Source organism: Lichenostomus cassidix, chromosome 4A, assembly GCF_008360975.1.
Source record: "Lichenostomus cassidix isolate B80296 chromosome 4A, HeHo_3.0, whole genome shotgun sequence".
Taxonomy (NCBI): Eukaryota; Metazoa; Chordata; class Aves; order Passeriformes; family Meliphagidae; genus Lichenostomus; species Lichenostomus cassidix.
In genome coordinates, this window is record NC_139485.1 from 13972205 (window position 1) to 13988428 (window position 16224).

General features: G+C 59.3%; 3 protein-coding genes across 4 annotated transcripts; 2 read left to right on the forward strand and 1 right to left on the reverse strand.

The window, feature by feature from the left end:
- Positions 1-803: 803 nt before the first annotated feature.
- IGBP1 (immunoglobulin binding protein 1) lies at positions 804-4339 on the forward strand. Its single transcript, XM_085060634.1, has 6 exons — positions 804-1023; positions 1535-1834; positions 2364-2559; positions 2747-2832; positions 3449-3552; positions 3836-4339. Exons 1-6 carry the CDS (start codon positions 833-835, stop codon positions 3982-3984), a joined length of 1026 nt encoding a protein of 341 aa, XP_084916760.1. The 5' UTR covers positions 804-832; the 3' UTR covers positions 3985-4339.
- A 654-nt stretch (positions 4340-4993) lies between these two features.
- Positions 4994-9403, forward strand: LOC146437537 (diacylglycerol O-acyltransferase 2-like). Its single transcript, XM_085060633.1, has 8 exons — positions 4994-5141; positions 6626-6754; positions 6828-6935; positions 7180-7250; positions 7330-7534; positions 8140-8314; positions 8406-8608; positions 8741-9403. The coding sequence occupies exons 1-8, from the start codon at positions 5102-5104 to the stop codon at positions 8893-8895; spliced, it is 1086 nt and encodes a 361-aa protein (XP_084916759.1). The 5' UTR covers positions 4994-5101; the 3' UTR covers positions 8896-9403.
- Positions 9404-10159: 756 nt separating this feature from the next.
- Positions 10160-15501, reverse strand: P2RY4 (pyrimidinergic receptor P2Y4). 2 transcript variants are annotated; one of them, XM_085060632.1, is made up of 2 exons: positions 15355-15501; positions 10160-11811 (listed from the first exon to the last, which is right to left on the reverse strand). In XM_085060632.1, the coding sequence occupies exon 2, from the start codon at positions 11793-11795 to the stop codon at positions 10671-10673; it is 1125 nt and encodes a 374-aa protein (XP_084916758.1). In that variant the 5' UTR covers positions 11796-11811; positions 15355-15501; the 3' UTR covers positions 10160-10670. The 2 variants fall into 2 exon arrangements, with proteins under 2 accessions (XP_084916758.1, XP_084916757.1); XM_085060631.1 differs by lacking the exon at positions 15355-15501 and adding an exon at positions 12771-15284.
- Positions 15502-16224: the final 723 nt, after the last annotated feature.

Here is a 16224-nt window from a genome sequence, read left to right on the forward strand (position 1 = left end):
TACTCAGGAGTAACGAGCAGTAGTAGTGGTTGCTACATCCATACTTTGCTCACAGCCAGGTCACTCACCTGTATTTATTTCGAAGGGAAACAACCTGTGCCTAAAAGCACAGATTTAACCCTAACGAGCCTGCTGCCTGGTTGAATTTTAGAGAATAAATTTCAATTTTAGAGACATAATTTTAGAGACATAAATGAAAAAGAAAGGAGAAAGATCACACGTCCTACTTGCACTGTAGAAAGAACAGAGAAGAACAGGAAGGTGTTGTGCCTAAACAAATAAATTAGTATTTACTGACATCCAGAACTTCACTGCGAGGGTCTCCACTGTGCACCGCTTTTATACAGAGGGAAAACGGATGTTTTCTGCTAATTTATCTAATTATCTGTATTTTTCCCCAGTTTCCCAGACTCCAGCACAGCGCTCCCTGCCAGGACCCGTGCGGGCCGGTGCGCCTTGCAGGACCTGGCAGGGAAAAGCGTGGCGGCGCTGGAGGCCTGTGAGCCCCAACAGCCCCGCCGAACCGCTCCTGCCCGCCATGCCCGCCTGCCGCGGGGGTAACGGAGGCTCCACGGCCGCGGGGGCAGCGCGGGGCCATCACGGCACCCACCGGGGCCACCGGCCCTCAGCCTGCCCTCACAGCATGGCGGCGACCGCGTCCCGCCTGTGCCTGTGCCCTCCCCAAGATGGCGCCCACCGTTGCTAGCGCTGTGACCTCCCAAGATGGCGCCCCGCGTTATGGCTGCGGCAGTGACCTCCCCAAGATGGCGGCCAGGACGGGTACGGTCGCGCCCGAACGCGCCGGAAGTGGCGGTGATGTCGTTCCCGGCCCATGATGGCGGAGACGGACGCGGACGGGCCCCGGCTGGCGGAGCTGCTGGCGCTGGGACGGCGGCTCTGGGAGGAGCTGGAGGCCAGCACCGAGCCCTCCTCGGGAGCCCCGGCCGTGCAGGACAAGGTGCGGCAGGGGCTGGACGCGCTGCAGCGGGCGGCGGCCATGGTGGCGCAGTTGGAGTTGTTCAGGTGAGCGCAGGGACGCGTCTGAGGGGGACAGGGAGAGTCCCGGGCAGGGCAGAGGTGGGGCGGGAGCGGGACTGAATCCCAGAATCACTGAGGGTGGGAAAGATCTCCAACACCATGGAGTCCAACCTGTGACCGATCCAGCCCAGAGCACTGAGTGCTGTGTCCAGTCCTTCCTTGGACACCTCCGGGAATGGACACTCCAAGCCTCCCTGGGCAGCCTCTTCCAATGCCTGACAACCCTTTCCATGGAGAAATTCCAACCTGTCCGTCCCCTGCTACAGCCTGAGGCCGTTCCCTCTTGTTCTGTGCCTTGTTCCCTGGGAGCACAGCCCGACCCCACCCCGGCTGTCCCCTCCTGTCAGGGAGCTGTGCAGAGCCAGAAGGTCCCCCCTGAGCCTCCTTTTCTCCAGGCTGATTCCCCCCAGCTCCCCCAGCTTCCCCTCCCAGGATGACTCCAGCCCCTTTCCCATCCCCACTCCTTTTCCTGCACTCCCTGGTTTCTCCCTCGCAGTGAGAACGAGGAGCTGGAGGAAGTGGCCTCAGCCGACCTGAAGTTCATGCTGCTGCCGGCGCTGCTGGGAGCCCTGACGCTGAAGCAGGTGGATCTGAGCAAGAGGATGGAGCACCTGGAGAGTGCCCGGCAGCACTTCCTGCACTTCCTCAAGCTCTGCAGGAGCTATGGGCTGGGATCTTTCCAGCTGCCCCCGGGCACTTCCAGCGAGGAGAGAGCTGGGAGTCCCCCCGACCCTCGGGACCCCACCCAGCCCAACCTAGTGGCCATGGCCTTGAGCAGGACGGCCAAAATTGAAAGGTGGGCTCTGTGCCACCCTGGGAAGGGCTTTGGGAATGGGTCTGGGAGGAACAGGAGCCTTAGGCAGTGCAGGGTTGGAGAGGGAAGAGTTTCCCTGGGCATTGGAATAGTTTGATCATAAATGCTCATTTTAGATGCAGCTCATTGTTTCATGAGTTGGGCTGGGGCGGGGCATTTGTGTCTCCCCTTTGTGGTCTCTGAGAAAAAACTGCTCAAAACCTTATAATTAGCTTTTTAATAATTAACCTTACCATTAGTTCTTTAATCACCACTGGCAGAATAAAAACTTCCAAACTGGGAGTTTCCTACCAGTGGGTTCATTAGAGCTTGAAAAAGAGGTGGTTGGTGCCTTTGGTGCTTTGGTTAGGATTTTGGCCACTGAGCTGCTCATTGTGGCAATTCCAACAGGAACCAGCACAACTTCCATGGAATTGTGTTGAACCTCTTAGAAAGGGTGGTAAAGACACTAAGGCTGGGCTGGGCTGGAAAAAAATGATTCCGTGATGTGATTTTGCTGTGTTTGAGCCAGATACAAACAGAAGAAGGAGCTGGAGAACAAACTGGCCTCCATGAGCAGCGCTGTGGAGAGTGGGACAGCAGATGAGGATCAGATCCGGGAGTTTTACACCCTCCAGATCCAGAAATGGATTGGCACCAGCCTGGAGGAGATTGAGAGCATCGACCAGGAGCTGGTGATCCTGAGGAGCAGGGATGCAGCCAGGCAGGTGAGGGAGCTCTCCTGGGGTCTGGGTGCTGTGGGATGGGCATGGGGGGTGGATCCCAGAGGAATTTAGTGGCAGAGTTGGAGTTTTATTCTGTGACTTCCCAGTTGGAATTGAGCTGATGAGGTGGGAAGCAGAGGGGGAATTCTCATCCCCACAATTCCTTGGTGACTGTTCTTTGCATCCCCAGGCTCCAGCAAGTTCCCGTGGCCCTTCCCGGCCAGCCAGAGCTCCAATAAAACCCTTCATCCTCACCAGGGATGCTGCTCAGGCCAGGTATGGATTGGGATTATCCAACCACACTTTGGGGAAAGGCTCTCCTGTCAAGATGAAATATTCCATCAAGTGCAGAAATCCAGGTGGTACCTGCATGTCTGCAATTAAGTTTGTGGCACTCTGAAATCCTTGCAGGAATTTCAGCACCTAAAGCTCAGAATGGGATAGAAACCAGATTTCCTGTCATGCTTGGGACATGATTTATCCTGAGCTTTCCAAGTATCTGCTGCAGTTCCCAGGGGTGTCCTGGGGACCTCTTCCCCTACTCCAGGTTGCTCCAAGCCCTGTCCAACCTGGCCTTGGATACTTCCAGGGATGGGGCAGCCACAGCTTCTCTGGGCAGCCTGTGCCAGTATTTCACCACCCTCACAGGGAAGAATTCCTTCCCAATATCCCATCTAAGCTTGCCCTCTGGCATTGGGAAGCCATTCCCTGTGTCCTGACACTCCAAGCACTCTCCATCTTTCCCTCAGGCATGGAGAGGCCACAATTGGACCACCCCAAAGGTTTCCTCCAGCCCTCCTTGTGACATCCTTAGCACAGGTTGGATCATGGAACAGCCCTGTGTTTCTGCTCATTCCAGGCAATTTCATTGCCTGGTTTTGTCCCACTGCAGGGTGTTTGGAGCTGGCTATCCCGGGCTGCCCACCATGACTGTGGATGACTGGTACGAGCAGCGCCGGAGGCAGGGAGTTGTGTCCAACCCACAGAGAGCTCCAGGTATGGAACAGAGATGGGAACAGGGGATTTGGGAAGCCTCTTGAGGGGCTGGGCAAGCAGGGGTGGAAGAATCCAAGCTTTATTAGGAAAACAACTGGGTTGGTCTGTCCAAGGCCAGGTGGATAGGACTTGGAACAACCTAGGATAGCGGAAGGTAGCACTGGATGGACTTCATCTCTTCCAACCCAGCCCACTCCATGATTCTCACTCCTGCTGTCTGGCAAGCCCAGCTCCCAGCAGGGCTTTGGAGAACCTGCATCTCCTGCCTGTCCCTCCCCTCCAGCAGGTGCAGTTGATGAGGAGTCACAGAAGCAGGAGCAGGAGAAAAAGGAGGAGGAGGATGATGAGGAAGCTCTTCAGAAAGCTCGGGACTGGGACGACTGGAAGGACACACACCCCCGGGGCTATGGCAACAGGCACAACATGGGCTGATGCTCTGGCTGGAGAACCTGGGAGAACAACCTGGAGAGGGAGGAAGGAATACAGTGTACATAGGTGGAGCATCCAGGAATTCCCTGAGAGTGCTGGATCGCAGGAGGACGTGTGACCCCTTGCTTTGGTTCTCATTCCATGTCAGACTGGGGGTGCTGGTCATGTTGGGGGGTGCCCCAGAGCTCTGAGGGGCAACTCCATGAGGGTCAGGCTCCCTCTGCCCTCCCAGGCGGAGGCAGCCTCCAAGGGGAGCTCTGTGGATTTGGAAACTGCTCTTTGTATTGTGGGTGGATGTATTTATTTTTTTTTTCCTCTCTATTTTAAGCAAAATAAACTCTCTTTGTGCTGCCTGGTTCTTGCTGTGAAATTCACTTGCTCTTCATCCTGGGCTTTTCCAGAGGGTGAGCTCCAGACCCTCTTGTGGAGCCCACAAGGGACAAAACTGGGACAAATGGTGCCAAGACAGAGTAGTCACTGTGCTTTGAAACCCTCCAGAACAACCTGTGAAGCAGGGAAAACTCCTAGGAGCACGTCTGGAGAGCTGCATCCTGAGGAGTAGCTTCAGGGACATATTCCCTGTGGATTCTCACCATTCCTTGGGCTGTTGACCTGAAGGCCCACCTCAGTGCTGACTTTGTGCTGCTCCTATTTCCCTTTCTTGTCATTTTTCCCCTCAATCTTCCCCAGACAGAGCTCCAGGCTTCCTGGGCAGGAGGCAGAGTGGCCATCCCAGGGCTGGAAGAGGCGGGAATGGTCTGGCAGCTGTGGATCTTTGGGATGACATTTTTGGGTGGCTCTGGGGCTGTCACATGGCAGTGTTTGTGACATATCCCCAGCGTGGATGGTACCATTCCCAGGGGTATTCAGCCTCTGCCAGCACTGGCAGAAGGGACTTTCCAAGGAGCAGCAACCACCTGGTACATTGGCAGCTCCTCACCCTCTGTGTGACCCTTCCAGGGACCACCAGCTCCTCTCCGTTCTCCTAATCCCAGCTGGAGCAGGTCCCCTCCCCTCGGCAGGGCTGTCCCTCAGGTCACCTGGTTAAAGCCTGTGGACACACAACTCGCCACCCTCTGATTGCCTAATTCACCTTTCCACCCACAGAGCTCCTGCCGCCATGAAAACCATCATCGCAGCCTGCTCCCAAAACCTCAGTGGTAAGAGATTCCCAAAATGGGTTGGGATGGTTCCTGATTCTCCAGCAAGGAAAGGAGCTGGTGGTTGTCACTGTTGTCTGCTTGCTTGGGAGTGCTGAGGAAAAAAGGGAGTGTTGGGAGTGATTTGGGGATAAGTCCCCAGGAAAACACACAGTTGCCCCACAGGGATGAAATTTTGGACTATGTTTGAGAATGTTACACACGAGACGCTCCTGGAAATTCCAAATGTTGGGTTTGCAGAGGCTCCTTTTGCTGTGGATGGGGCTGGCAGCAGAGCCCTGGGGGATTCTGTGTGTCTGTGGTGTGGACATTCATGTTTTTTTTGGAATGGGAGCTAGGAGAATGTTAAAAAGCAGCTGTTTGGTGGGCACAAGTTTGCTGGGAAGAGCTCTGTGTCTTCCCTGGGAAAAAGAAGGGACTGGGTTCTGCAGGTGGCTGGGATTTGGAGGATGTGGGGTGGGTGGAAGGGATCTCTCAGAGCCCAGCACTCTGCATGGGAGAAAGGGACAAATATTCCCCACTGCAAGTATCCCCCCATGGGCCAGAGATGGCTCCAGTATTTAATTTATTTCACTTGTCCCATTCCTGGTTTGGATAGAGCTGTGAAGAACTGAGCCTCAACCTCCACCAGCTTCCTGAAGTAGGGGTTGGTGGTTCTCCTCTGACCTGGGGGTCCCTGGCTTGGGGAGCCACAGGGACAGGGCTGCTCCTGTGTCCCCCGATCATCTCTGTGACCAGCACGCAGATTTGGGGTTGTTTTCCCAAGAAAAGAAGGCTCTTGTGACACTGGGGTGGCTCTGTGGGGTGGTCTCAGCATGGGGACCTTTGGCCAGGAGTGCTGTGCTGGCGGGGCCAGTGCCTCGGGCCCGTTTGGGGGAGCAGGGATGGGGCTGTGCCTGGAGTTTGGATCCTGGCTCTCGGCCCAGGGAGGTTAATGGTTCACCAAGGTCGGCTGGATGGAAGGGCTGGCGGGGGGAGCAGAGTGGCTGTGTTGCCAGAGTGTCCCTGTGGGGACAGAGTGGGATTGTCACCCCCGGCCACCCCAGCTTGACCTTGCCACTGGCCTTGGCACTTGCTGGGGGTGGTGCTTCCTAGGACCAGCTGTGCCAGCTGAGAAATCCCCACTCCCCTGTGAACCAAAGCACACCAAGGAGGGCACAGGAATGGTCCTGGCTCTTGGGACTCGGGCATGGGGCAGGATGTGCCACTGCTCTCAGCCCCACTGGTTCACTGACCTTTTGGGCTTGGGGTGCCCAGGTGCTCCCTGCTCTGGGGACAGCCCTGATTGCCCAGGGCCACCTCCTGGCATGGTCCAGAGCTCCCTGGGGATGAGCATCCCCTATTCCACCATCCCCATCCCATCCCTCCTCCCCGAACTGCTCATTCTTCCCGTCCCAGCCCCTGGGTGTCCCTGGCAGCCCGGTGGCCCTGCCCCTGTACTAGCCGTGCTGTTCTGGGCGGTGGCCGTGTCCTCCTCTCCACAGGCAGCCGGGCCAGCGTTCAGACTGCCCTGAGGACACTGCTGGCCGTGCCCTGGCCCTCGCAGCGCGACCTCCGCTCTGCCCTCCAGCTCCTGGCCGTGCTGCAGTGGGTGCTCAGCTTCCTGCTGCTGGGTGAGTGAGGAGGGGGCTGCGGGGGTCCCGAGGGGAGCCACACACCCGCTAACCCTCCGCCCGGCTCCCACAGGAACTGTCAGCCTCCTGCTCCTCATCTACCTGCTGTTCACCAGCCTCTGGCTCGTCCCCGTGCTCTACCTGGCCTGGGTCATCTTCGACTGGGACACACCGGAGAAAGGTGGGGTGGCCGTGTCCCCCCCTCCTCCAGCTTTGCAGCCATACGGGGCTCGGGGTCCCACTTTCTCCGGGTCCCTCCCAGCAAATGGGGAGCACCACATCCCCCCTGCTCCTTCCCTCCGCTCGCCCATCATCAGCACCGCGGTGGGAAGAGGGATGCAGCGGGTCCGTGGGGAGCGTTTCCCATGGATCCTGCTGTCCTCTGGGGTGGGCGTCATCTCCAGTGGTCCCTCCCGGCTTTGCAGGTGGCAGGAGGCTGCCGTGCCTGCGGCGATGGACCGTGTGGGAGCACTTTCGGGATTATTTCCCCGTGAAGGTACGGCGCCGGGACGGGATGGAACCACCCAAAAGGAGGTGCCACCGTCAGGTCCCCGTGACCCCTTTTGTCCCCGCAGCTGGTGAAGACACACGACCTGTCCCCCAGACACAACTACATCATCGGCTCCCACCCGCACGGCATCCTCTGCGTCGGCGCCTTCTGCAACTTCATCACGGGCTCCACGGGCTTCGAGGAGCTGTTCCCGGGCATCCGCTCCTTCCTCACCACTCTGGCCGGAAACTTCCGCCTGCCCGTGTTTCGGGAGTACCTGATGAGTGGGGGTGAGCGGTGCCTGCCCTGCCCTGCTCGGTGGGGCTGCCTAGAGCCCCTGCCAGCCCCGCTGCTGCCCGGCTCCGCCCGCAGTGCCCAGGGGCACGGGGCTCGGGAGATGCCCTGATCCCTCTGAGGGGAACACGGGGGTGATGCTGCTCCCGGGAGAAGGCAGGGCAGGGATGGTGCTCTGTCTGCACCGTGTCTCAGCTCGACCTTCACCTCGCACCCTGCCTGCACCGTGCCTGAGCTCCACCTTCACCTTGCTCGCACCCTGCCCGCGCCTTGCTTACACTCTGTCTGTACCTGTCCTACACCCTGCCCGCACATTGCCTACACCCTATCTGTACCCGTCCTACACCCTGCCCGCACCCTGCCCGCACCTTGTCTACACCCTGCCTACACCCTCCTCTGCACCCTCCCTGCTCCCTGCCCTCCCCGCTCCCTACCCTCACCTTTCCCGCTCCCTGCCCGCAGCAGAGGGAGCCCTTGCACCGTCCTTGTCTGGTCCCACCAGGTGCCATCGCTCGGGGTGTCCCTGTGGTGTCCCTGCGGTGTCCCTGTGGGGTTCCCGGGCACCGCAGTGCCACAGCCCCTCTGCTCCGTCCCGCCGCAGGGCTGTTCCCGGTGACCCGCCGCGCCATCGGGTACCTGCTGTCCCAGAAGGGCACCGGCAACGCGGTGGCCATCGTCATCGGCGGCGCGGCAGAGTCGCTGTCCTGCCGGCCCGGCGTCACCACGCTCATCCTCAGGAATCGCAAGGGCTTCGTCCGCATGGCCCTGCGGCACGGGTGGGTCACGGCTGGGTCACCGGCACGGCCACCCCCGCCGTTCCCGGGGGTCCCCAGCGCCGCATCACCACCCACCGTGTCCCCTCCTCAGGGCCTTCCTCGTCCCCTCCTTCTCCTTTGGGGAGAACGACCTCTACCGCCAGGTGGTCTTTGAGGAGGGTAGCTGGATGAGGAGCATCCAGCGGCGCTTCCAGAAGATAATCGGCTTCGCTCCCTGCCTCTTCTACGGCCGCAGCCTCACCTCCAGCCAGTCCCGCGGCTTGCTGCCCTATGCCAGACCCATCACCACCGTGGGTGAGCTGGGGGTCCCCAGGGTGGGGGTAGAGGGGACACCCCGCAGTGGGTGGTGCTGGAAGGCACCTCTGGCTCGTGTCCCCAACGAGCTGATCGTGTCCCCACCATCCTGACCCCATTCCCTCCCGGCAGTGGGGGAGCCACTGGCGGTGCCCAAGGTGGAGAACCCGAGCCGGGAGCTGGTGGATCGTTACCACGAGCTCTACATCTCTGCCCTGCTCAAGCTCTTCAACGAGAACAAGACCAAGTACGGGCTGTCGGAGACAGATGAGCTGCACATCCTCTAGGTGCCACCAGCGCCGGCCCCGTCCTGGCTCGTGAGGGCTCTTGCAGGGGGGATTTCAGCCAGCCTGGCATGGGGGACACACAGGGGACTGTCCCCACTCCGGCCCGCTGCTCCTCTGACCTGAGAGGGAGGTGGGAGGAGAGGGGAAAGCGAGGGGTTGTTTGGGAAAGGCTCCCCCTTGCGAGGGGTTTGGAGGGGCTGTGGGTGACACAGCTGTCCCCTGCAAGGGGTGGTGTGGGGCTGGGGCCAGCAATGGGCACCGTCCCCCTGGAATAACCAGGTCACCACAAGCTGAGGGAGGGGGTGTCATTGGAGGAGGGATTGAGATGAGGTCTTTGGAGTGGCATCCTGATGGCAAGTGGGACCAGTCAGGAGGGACAGCCCACCATGAGGTGGAAGGTGGTCACTCCTGGACTTGGGGACCTGTGGAAGTGGCCTGAGCCAGGACTGTGTGGCCTCAGAGGAGCCTTTCCTGCCATCTCCATACCCAATACAGGTTTCCAACCTCCCTGCTCCTGTCTGTGTGTGTTCTGGAGGCTGGGATTGGCAGCACTGTGGCCATACCCCTGCACTGCCCATGCGGGTGCCCCTGTCACCCAGTGTGTCCCCTCCCTGGCAATCCCATCTCCAGCTGGGTCAGTGCTTGTCAGGGCCCTTGCACCGCTCAGGTGCAGCTCCCAGGTGCACCTGGGCCATGCTGGTTATAAGGGGAGGTGAGGAGGAGCTCTTACTGGTTGAACTGGGCTCAGAGGGAGGTCTTCTGCTCTCTCTGCTCACTCTGCTCTCAGCTTAGTGGTGAGTGAGGGGTTCTCGGGGTGGGATGGGGATGTGGAGCTGGGATATGCCATCCTCTCCTTCCCCTGTGCAGCTCCTGTGGGATGTGGCTTTGTGTGACCTGTGCAGTGACTGGGGGTGACACCCCAGTGACACTCTGGGCACCCCTTTCTTAGGCATGGGCTGGCAGGACTCACAGGGGGCAATGGGGACAACCTGTCCCTGTCCCATTCCTGCCAGGCTGATGTGGGAAAGTCAACAGCACTGATATCAATCTCAGAGCGCTGCTCTGCGCAGGCACTTGGTCAAACAAAAGGCTGGGTAAACATTTGAGGAGCAAACACCCATAAAGGGGAATTCCCAAGAACCTTCCCGGTCCCCACAGGAGCTCCAGCTCATCCCTCCAGACCTGCCCCAGTGGATTTTCTCTGGGGTGGGGGTGAGTGTCTTGTCTCTCTTCCTGGTGCTGCAGGGAGAAACAGGCCTGAGTGTAGAGAGAGGAAGGGGCTTTATTGGGGGTGATGGGCAGCAAGTGCCTCAGGCAGTGTCTCTCCCCCTTGCCAAGGCCAGTGGTGTGATAGGGACATCTCTGAGAACCTGCCCAATGTGGGCCCTGTCCCCAGGTTCAGTCTGGTCCCTGCATGTCACCACTGAGTCATCTGGAAGAGCTGTGCCTGCCCAGGGAGGCACCAGTGTCCCTTCTCTTCAGTGACTTGTCAGCCCCATGTGTCCCCAGGAGTGCCCTGGGATGGAGCACCAGCCTGCTGACCCAAAACAGCCTCCTCAGTGTCCTTCCCATTCCCATGAGTGCCTGATGGCTCTCCTGACCAGCACAAGCCCCCCATGGCATCCCAGGGCAGGGCTGGGACAAGCCCATGGCCTCTAGCCCTCATCTCTGTAGACCTGGGCAAGAACAGCTCAGGTCAGGGGACCTGGGAGTGACATCATGGAGCCCTGAGGGGCAGCAGCTCTGGAGCCCAGGGCTGAGGTTACAGAACGCCCTCAGCACCCTCCTCCGCTCCGTGCTGTCCCCATCCCTCGGGTGACACTGGCCATGTGGCTGCCATCCGTGACGTTGTCTGTGAAGGGTGACACCAGGGCCAGGTCCAGGGTGGGCATTGGCCGGAGGCGCTGACCAGCCCCGCGGCGCAGCCGACCCCGGTACTTGTCCCCAGCCATGAAGTACAGGATGGGGTCGAGGCAGCTGTTGATGCTGGCCAGGGGCCGTGTGATCTTGTAGCTGAAGTTGATGATGTTGAGGGTCCGGCAGTCGGCCTGGAAGTAGCGGGAGGTGTAGTAGAGGGTGCGGGTGATGTGGAAAGGCACGAAGCAGATGGCGAAGACAGCCAGCACCACGATGATCATTTTGATGGAGCGCCGCTTGTAGGCGGGCATCCTGAGGCCGGGGCTGGAGAAGTTGGACTTGCAGAGCTGCTTGGCCATCAGGCAGTAGCACAGGACGATGACCAGAAAGGGCACCCCAAAGAGCAGGGCCATGACTGAGGAGCTGTAGTGCACATAGTGGTCAAACTCCTCGGGCTTGGTGGTGTCATGGCACAGGGTATTGTTGCCGTTGGAGCTGGTGGTGACAAAGATGAGGTTGGGGATGAGGCAGATGGTGACAATGAGCCAGGCAGCCACACAGATAATGCGGGCGTGCTTGGTCTTCACCCACTTGAGGGAGCGGATGGGGTGGCAGATGCCCATGTAGCGGTGGACACTGATGCAGGTGAGGAAGAGGATGCTGCTGTAGAGGTTGGCGTAGAAGAGGAACCTCACAAACTTACAAAGCCCCGTCCCAAACAGCCAGTTGTTGCGGTCAGCGTAGTAGTAGACCAGAGTGGGCAGGGACAGGACGTAGAGTGTGTCTGAGAGGGCCAGGTTGACCATGTAGGTGGTGGTGGCGTTCCAGGGCCTCATCCTGGAGATGAATATCCACAGGGCCCAGGAGTTGAGGGGCAGCCCCACCACGAAGACGATGGCGTAGGAGACGGGCAGCAGGATGAACTTGAACTCCTCGTTGAAGACACACTTTGCCTCTGGTGCTGCCGTGGTGTTCCCTCCTGGCCAGGGAGTCAGCGTCGGTGTCCATGGGGCAACTGGGAACGTCCTCACTGGAGAGGCCATGTTCTGCCAGCCAGACCTAGGGAGCAGTTCATAAAAGCACATCAGTCACTGGTCACGACCATTGTCAGGCACAAAGCGTGGAAGGGAGCCAAAGCTGCCAGATTTTCTCCTCCTCCAGGAGCTCCGGCCACTTTGATGGTTCTCTGGTTTTTCTCAGCTCGCACGTTCGAGCCTTGAGGGGAGCTGGTGGGGGAGTGGTGCTCAGCAAAGCCTCCCCTCCGCAGCCCCTGCACTGACACCCATTAATCATTCATTAATCGCTCATTAATCTCTCATTAATCACCCCTTTGAGGCGGCACAGGGACAGACAGGAGGATGCTGGGGACAGAGCCCCGCGTCAGGGACAGAGCCCCGCGCCGGCCCCGCCGGGCACAGCCCCACGGCCGCCGAACAATGAGACCCTGATGAGCAGCAGCAGCCCCCGGCCGGGGCCAGCGCAGCCTCTTGGAAGCTGCCTCAGCCTAATTGGCACCATCCTGACAATGCCGCTGCTCCCGGAGGGCTCCTTGGGAGAAGAAAGGCGGGAGGAGAAGAAAGGCTTGTCTGGGGGAATGTTGTGGCCCAGAGAAATCCTGGGGGGGCTGTTAAAGGAGCCTTTGGGAGAGAGTGTCCCTGGACAGCAAGGAGCCGCCAGGTGCTCCCCAGAGGGGATGGATGAGCTGAGCCCTGTGGAGAAGAGCTGCTGGAGCAAAGTCCTGGCTCAAGGCAGAGTGAGTTCACAAGGCAGGCAGGACATTCCCTCCTGCACTGTGCTAGGATCAAAGGCTGTGATCTGCATCCTCCTGGGAAATCGGCATGAGGACAAGCTGTCAAAGTTCAGAGCTCTCTTCTCGAGAGAAAAGGCGAGCTTCTGCCACCACCATGGTGGCCAGCAAGGGACTGGTGAGGGCTGCCTGTGCCTTGATCCCTCCACACCCTCCACCGTCCCTGGTGAAACGATTCCTCCAATGGAGAATGGATGCTTGGATGAGTAACCTGGGAGCAGGAGCTGTGCTGCTGATGGAGATGAGGGTGTAGCCAAAACCATATTTGATGGAGGGAATGCTGGAGCATCTCCAGTTCCTGTTGTCCAGAGCTCACTCAGGAGGTGATGGGTGCCAGGCCAGAGGAGGACTCAGGGCTCAGGGATGCATGTTGGAGCTGGTGCTACAAGGAGGAAGGACACATCCTCTCAGGCTCCTTCATCCCTTGGCTCCCTCATCATCCCCTCCTGTTTCCTTTCACTGTGAAGATGTGCAGGCTTCTCCCAGCAGGAGTGTCCCTTAGGGTGTATCTGTGGGATCATCCCTGCCACACCCTGCCTGGAGAGACACCCGGAGTTGACAGAGATGCTCATAAATGACTCAGCAGGCAGATGGGACAGCAGGGGCCAGGCCACTCCGGCCGTGCTCCCGGGGCTCTGTTTGAGTTGCGGGCTGAGCTCTGGGCCCACATCCAACACCCTGCAGCTCCTGGCCTGCCCCAGCTCCTGCCTTTATTGCAGGATGAGTTCAGAGAGCAACAGGAAGGTCTTGATCAAACATTAACAGTGGGGAGAACTTGGTTTGTTTTCCCAGAACCAGGAGGGAAAACAGGTGGTAGGAAAACTTGAGCTTCCAAGTGAGGTGCCAGTGGTGGTCCTGGCCTGGCAGCCACATGTCACCAAGCTGCCAAGGACATGAGGGGGACCAGGAGATTTGGTTTCATTTTCCAGCCTCCAAATGCAAGGGAGCACAAAGCCTTGAGCCTGACCAGAGCAGAGCTGCTGCAGGTTCAGTTTCCAAAATCAGTGTCTGTAACACAGGTCACCAAACAATTAAGGTATGGAAAAGACAGTAAATAAGAATTAGTAATCAAGTGTGAGAAATGCATAAGGAAAAATCCTGAAGAGCTGTGGAGTGCTGGACTGCTCAGAGGAGAGCACAGGGACCCAGCTTCTGGCAGCTGATGCAGCCTGAGCACAGTCAGCAGCCGGATTTAACCATTCCCAAGCACATTCCTTTGAGGATAACCACCAAAAAATAGAAATGCAGAAGATGACATTTGGTAAGTTATATCTCACCAGGATTCCTGCTTCATCATCTTAGTCACAACCAAAACCAGCAGTTGAAATTACTGAATCCCATCAGTCCAGCCTGAGGACACATCACCACCAGCCCCACTCCTATTCCTTGCTGACATTCCTAGCAAAACGATCTGTGCCAGTGGGCTTTCGAGGAGGGGTTGAGGTGTGAGCCAAGAGTTGGGACTGATTGCTGGAGCTGGAGATGGAAGGCACTGCAGGGGAAGGATGGTGGAGCAGGGGAGGTGGCAGGTGCTGCAGGAAGAGGACTTGGAGCAGAGGAGGTAATGCTCACTTCTGTTATTTCCATTTTGTGGATGAATTAAATGCTGGGGAATCCCTTGCCCATGGCAAGCACAAACCTCAGGGATGGTGCCTATGGATTGGCCCCTCGTGTTCCCCAGGAAGCAGCAAGGAATTCTGCAAAACACAATAGCCATGGGCCAGTGGGTATGGGCAGGGGACAGCCACAGGGCCACATGTTGAGGGCACGTGATGTCCTTGGCCACAGGAATGACAGCTTTTCCCTGGCTCCTGGTCCTGCAGATGTGCCCAGCCAGGACTGTCTTTTGGCCCCACTGGCAGCACCATTCCAGGTGGGATCTGTGGATTCCCCCAGCCCTGGGGATTCATGGAGGTGTTGGAAAGGCACCAATGAAATGAGTGAGTGGGAGAACACCAGAGCAGATTCTGCCCCAGAGCCAAAGTCCTGCCGGTGAGACAGGATGGGAATTGTGCTGTCAGGGATGATGGAGCAGCAGGCAGGAGCTCAGAGAGGGGAGGCAAGAGCAGATTTTGGAGCAGCTGCCAAGGGATGGGTGAGCCTGGGACCGGCTGCTGCTGGAGCACAGGAAAAACAGGGCTTTTCTCCTCGCCTAAGCCCTTGGAAATTGCAAAACAAGGGGAAATTATGCAAAACATCCTGCAGAAGGACCCTTGTCCCTAATCGCCACGTGGTTGGTGCAGCCAAAGCCCCGGCACAAGGGGATGTGACCTAATTCCAATCCTTCCCCTCGCCTGGAAGAGCAGCCAAGGCACGCTCTGCTGGGACACCTCCCCTCTCCCAGTGAGGTCGGGCGTTTCCCTCGCTGTCCACCCCATCCTCTGCCCCGAGGTGACCCTGGGCAGGGTGGGGGTGAGGGTTCCCTTCCACCCTTGGCTGGGCTGTCCCTGTCCCCCACCTCTGGGAAAGGGCAGGAGCCCACTGTGTAGGGCTGAGCCACGGCAGCACCAGGGCAGCTTCACCCCACGAGGAGACAGAGATTTGGGGGATGCAGAGGAGGATGAAGGAGAGGAGTGGGCAGCACTGGGAAGGATGAAGGCCCTCGGTGACAGAGGAAGGAGATGGCGTGTTAGGGAGGAGGATGTTCGGAGGGATTTGGGGATGGTGAGGACTGGTTGACCCCCACCCCGCACCCATCCTGCCCTGCGGATCCCACCTCTGTCCCCTGCTCCGGAGCCCAGCTGGGACTGCATGACCATGGCAGGGCTGTCCCGGCTGTCACCAAACAGGCTCACCTGCAGACCTGGCAGCTCTCAGGAGTGGGGCCCCCACGGGGAGCGCCTGTTCCCCACGCGGAACGAGGCCATGCCGGGGGGCTGCGGGCAGCCCTGGCCGTGCCCTGCCGTGCCGAGTGTGCCCTCTCCCGCTTCCCGCGGCCGGGAGCAAAGTGCCCAGGGAAGGCAGGGCTGGAGGCGGGCAGAGGCGGAGGCAGGAGCTGCCGCAGGGCTCAGCCCCACTGCGCTCCCATCCCTCTATTGCCCTCACAGGCTTTGGGCCACCTGCAGCCCCCGGACATGGGGCGTGGTGGCCTCTCCCATGGGGTCACAGCCCTTTCCCCGGGAGGACCATGGCCCCTCAACCACGAGGGCACAGCCCCTCATCCATGGGTACCGTGTCCCTCCGCCCATGGTGACCACATCCCGCCACCCATGGGGACAGTGGTCACTCAACCGCAAGGTCCACAGTCCTTCATCCATGGGTTGTGTCCCTCTGCCCATGGGGACGACGGTCCCTCACTCATGGGGATCACAGTCCCTCAGCCACGAGGGTCACAGCCCCCTATCCCTGGGACCCGCGGCCCCTCTCCACCCCCAGGGCAGCCCCCCTGGGTCTCTGGGTCCCGCAGTGCCCGCAGCCGGCGGCGCTGTCCCGCTGGCCCCCAGCCCTGCGGGACAATCCTGAGGACAAAGGTGGCCACTGCCACCTTGAGGCCAGCCCGGGCATCGTGTCCCCAAAACAGGGGCCACCTCTCGAGTCGCACAGCCGGGACGCTGCCTGGTCGGGGTGTTCTGTGTTTTTTGGGAGATGTCCCGCTCCCTGTGCCGGGCAGAGCAGAGCGGGCGGGTCTGGGGCTGTGATACCTTCAGCTTTGCCATGGGCAAGGG